At 40.1% G+C, this 2,904-nt stretch overlaps 1 protein-coding gene across 1 annotated transcript; it reads left to right on the forward strand.

Annotated features, from left to right (window-relative positions):
* Positions 1 to 739: 739 nt before the first annotated feature.
* Positions 740 to 2,594, forward strand: LOC131030559 (protein ARABIDILLO 1). Its single transcript, XM_057961422.1, has 2 exons — positions 740 to 942; positions 1,100 to 2,594. The coding sequence occupies exons 1-2, from the start codon at positions 888 to 890 to the stop codon at positions 2,554 to 2,556; spliced, it is 1,512 nt and encodes a 503-aa protein (XP_057817405.1). The 5' UTR covers positions 740 to 887; the 3' UTR covers positions 2,557 to 2,594.
* Positions 2,595 to 2,904: the final 310 nt, after the last annotated feature.

Consider the following 2,904-nt stretch of genomic DNA (forward strand, 5'->3'; position numbering starts at 1 on the left):
ATGAAAGCAAAGCATGCAGAAGCACATAAACCTCTCTTTACACAAAGACTGTCTGCTGATCACTACCTTTGCTTTATACTTGCTTTACACTTAACTTATTCTGAGCCAATGTGAACAGCAAAGCTGACAGAATGATATATTATCTAATACTTAAAAGACTTACTTAGTTGGAATGTGACCAACAAAACTGATAGAATGATAGATGATGCAATACCCACATTTGTTTTGAGCTAGAATGTGAACAAAAAAGCTGAGAGAATGTTAGATTTTGTGCAATTGTGATGAAGAAAAATGAAGGACCAAACTTCAACAATCTCACAAATCTCAGCAGCTGTATCTTCTTTTGTTACCATCTATAATCATGTAGACATCCTCCTGAATGAATTGAGGTTTAAGGAGCCTGTTGCGATGGAGCTGCAGGCAGACCTAAGCCTTCTCCCTACACTTATAATGGAAAGCCTCCCTACACTCAACACAGGGAACATTTATCATGATAGAAACTTCTACAGAGTCTTAAAACTGATGTGTAAGGCTTTGGAGGAAGCCAGAGATACTCTGGATGAGTACATGATCTCTGTGGTTGCATCTCTTCTTCACACTGGATCCTTCAGCCTCAGATTGGCAGAGTCTAGAAGCAAGATGAAGCATGCAGTTAGTCTATACAATACTTATTGCAATAAGGGGACACCACTGTCGATTAATCCAGTTATGCCCATGAGAAGTATTACTACAGTTGATGAGGATCTGGTGAATATGTGGGAATGCTTGAAAAAGCTGGAACAGGACAAGATTGGTTTTGAACCAATACAGGGGCCTTGTCCAAAGAGGATTCTTAAAGTTGTTGCAAAATTGAGAACTAAGAAGGTTAGTACAGAGGAAGTGCAGAAATGGGAGCAGGAGGAGATGGAGCAGTTTTGCAGGGCAGGGGGATTGGAGGCTTTGGTATGTTTGTTGTGTTCTTCCAATTCAGAGTCTGTCCAAATACAGGCATTGAAGTTTCTTGGGATTATTGCAGCTAAGAATGAGAATATGAAGAAAAGGATTATTAACATTAGGCATGCTAACAATAATGATAATCCTGGTGCTGTGGATTTGATAGGATCTGTGATGGCTTTGTCTGGTGGTGGTGATCATCTGCATGAAGCTGTGGCCTTGCTGAGGTCATTGATGAGAAACAATGAGGAGAATGTTGTGAAAAAGGCTTTCCAGCCAGCTGCCATGGCTGCTTTGTTAAGGATTCTGGCTTGCAGTTCATGTAATGTTCAGGTACAGGAAAATGTTCTAGGACTTCTGTGGGAATTTTCTGTTTATGAAGAAATGAATTATAGGATAGCTAACACAATTGTTAATGACGATGTGCTGTTTGAAAGACTGGTTCGTTTTTGTGGGTGTTCTTGTTCTTCTTCTGTGATTGAATTCTGTGCAGCAGCACTCCTGCAAAATCTATGCAAGAATGAGGACATGAGAAGTAAAGTTTCATCAACTGAAGGAATTGCAGAAGGATTATTGTATTTGATAGAAAGCTTTGATATGCCTGCACAGGTCAAGGCTTTGGAAAGGTCTGAGAATTGCAACTCCCCAATGGTTATGGGGTGGTGTGTCTCAATGCTAGATTGTGGTTTTGAAACATATCAGATCAGAGGGCTGGACTTGCTGCTGGGGTTCTCTCAATCTATTGTCTTTCTGCAGCTTGCATCACATGAAGGTGCTATATCAAGACTGGTTAAATTGCTAAACTCTGGTTCCACTACAGTGCTTGAGAAAGCCATTGAGGCATTGTACATGCTCTCCATGCCTGAGGAGAATGAGGTAAAAATAGCCTCTCATGACTTGGCCATCCAGAGGCTCACAGCTTTTTTAGAATCGGATTCCTCCTCTGTGAGGGGAAATTCAGTTAAGGCATTAGAAAGCCTCTCTTTCAATCAAATTAACAAAGAAAAAATACTCGAACAGAACAGAGCATTGGAGAAGGTTGCAGCTTTACTCTTCCATGAATCCCTTGCTGCACAGTCTAGTGCTTGTAGTCTACTTTGGAACCTCTCCAACACCACCACAGCCAACAAGATTAAGATTTCTTCCATTCATGGAGTCCCGCAGAGGCTCTCTGATTTGTTGCTGTCCAACTCTCCTCTTGTTCAGGAGAAAGCAGCAGGAGCCATCATGAGCCTTTCATACAATGGTGGAAGCAGAAAGATGATGTCCTCTGCAGCTTGTATATTTGAAAGATTGATCAAGCTCCTTGATTCTGTCTCAACTTTGGTGCATCAGAATGCAGCAGGTGCTCTGTATAATCTGTCCATAAGCCCACAAAATATTGCAGTAATTGGAGCTCATCCAAGAAGTGTGGCAAATCTCGTTACTCTGTTATCTTCTAAGTGTGGTCTTGTACAGGAGTATGTAGCAGGAGCTCTGGGGAATCTTGCTTTGTTTGAAGAGATTAGAGAGGAAATGAAACAAAAGGGAGCCATGCCCTTGCTGAAGAAACTCAAGAACAACTCTTCTAACATATCAGTTAAAACACAGGCTAAGAGAGCCCTAGATAATCTCATGGTATGAGATAAATTTCAAATATATGCCTTTTGGTGTTCATTTCATTCAAGTCTTTGATTTGTGCTTTATAAGTCCTCCATAAACTGCATATCATAAGCATTTGCCACTGGTAGGTTGTTAAAATGGATGTATCCTCACGGTATTATATTCTCTTTTCCTTTTTATTCAGAGGAATGAGAGTTTAGCTCAGTGAACTGCAGCTTAACTTTTTACAGAGCAAATTCTTTTATAACCTCTTCATTGATGTACAATAGACTTTCATAGACTTTTATCTACATTGTAGAGGAATCAAAAGTTGAACTCATGATCTAAACTATCTAAACTATCTAAAATCACAGTTGCACTACACAGTAT

The sequence above is a fragment of the Cryptomeria japonica genome, chromosome 6, assembly GCF_030272615.1.
Source record: "Cryptomeria japonica chromosome 6, Sugi_1.0, whole genome shotgun sequence".
NCBI classification, from domain to species: domain Eukaryota; kingdom Viridiplantae; phylum Streptophyta; class Pinopsida; order Cupressales; family Cupressaceae; genus Cryptomeria; species Cryptomeria japonica.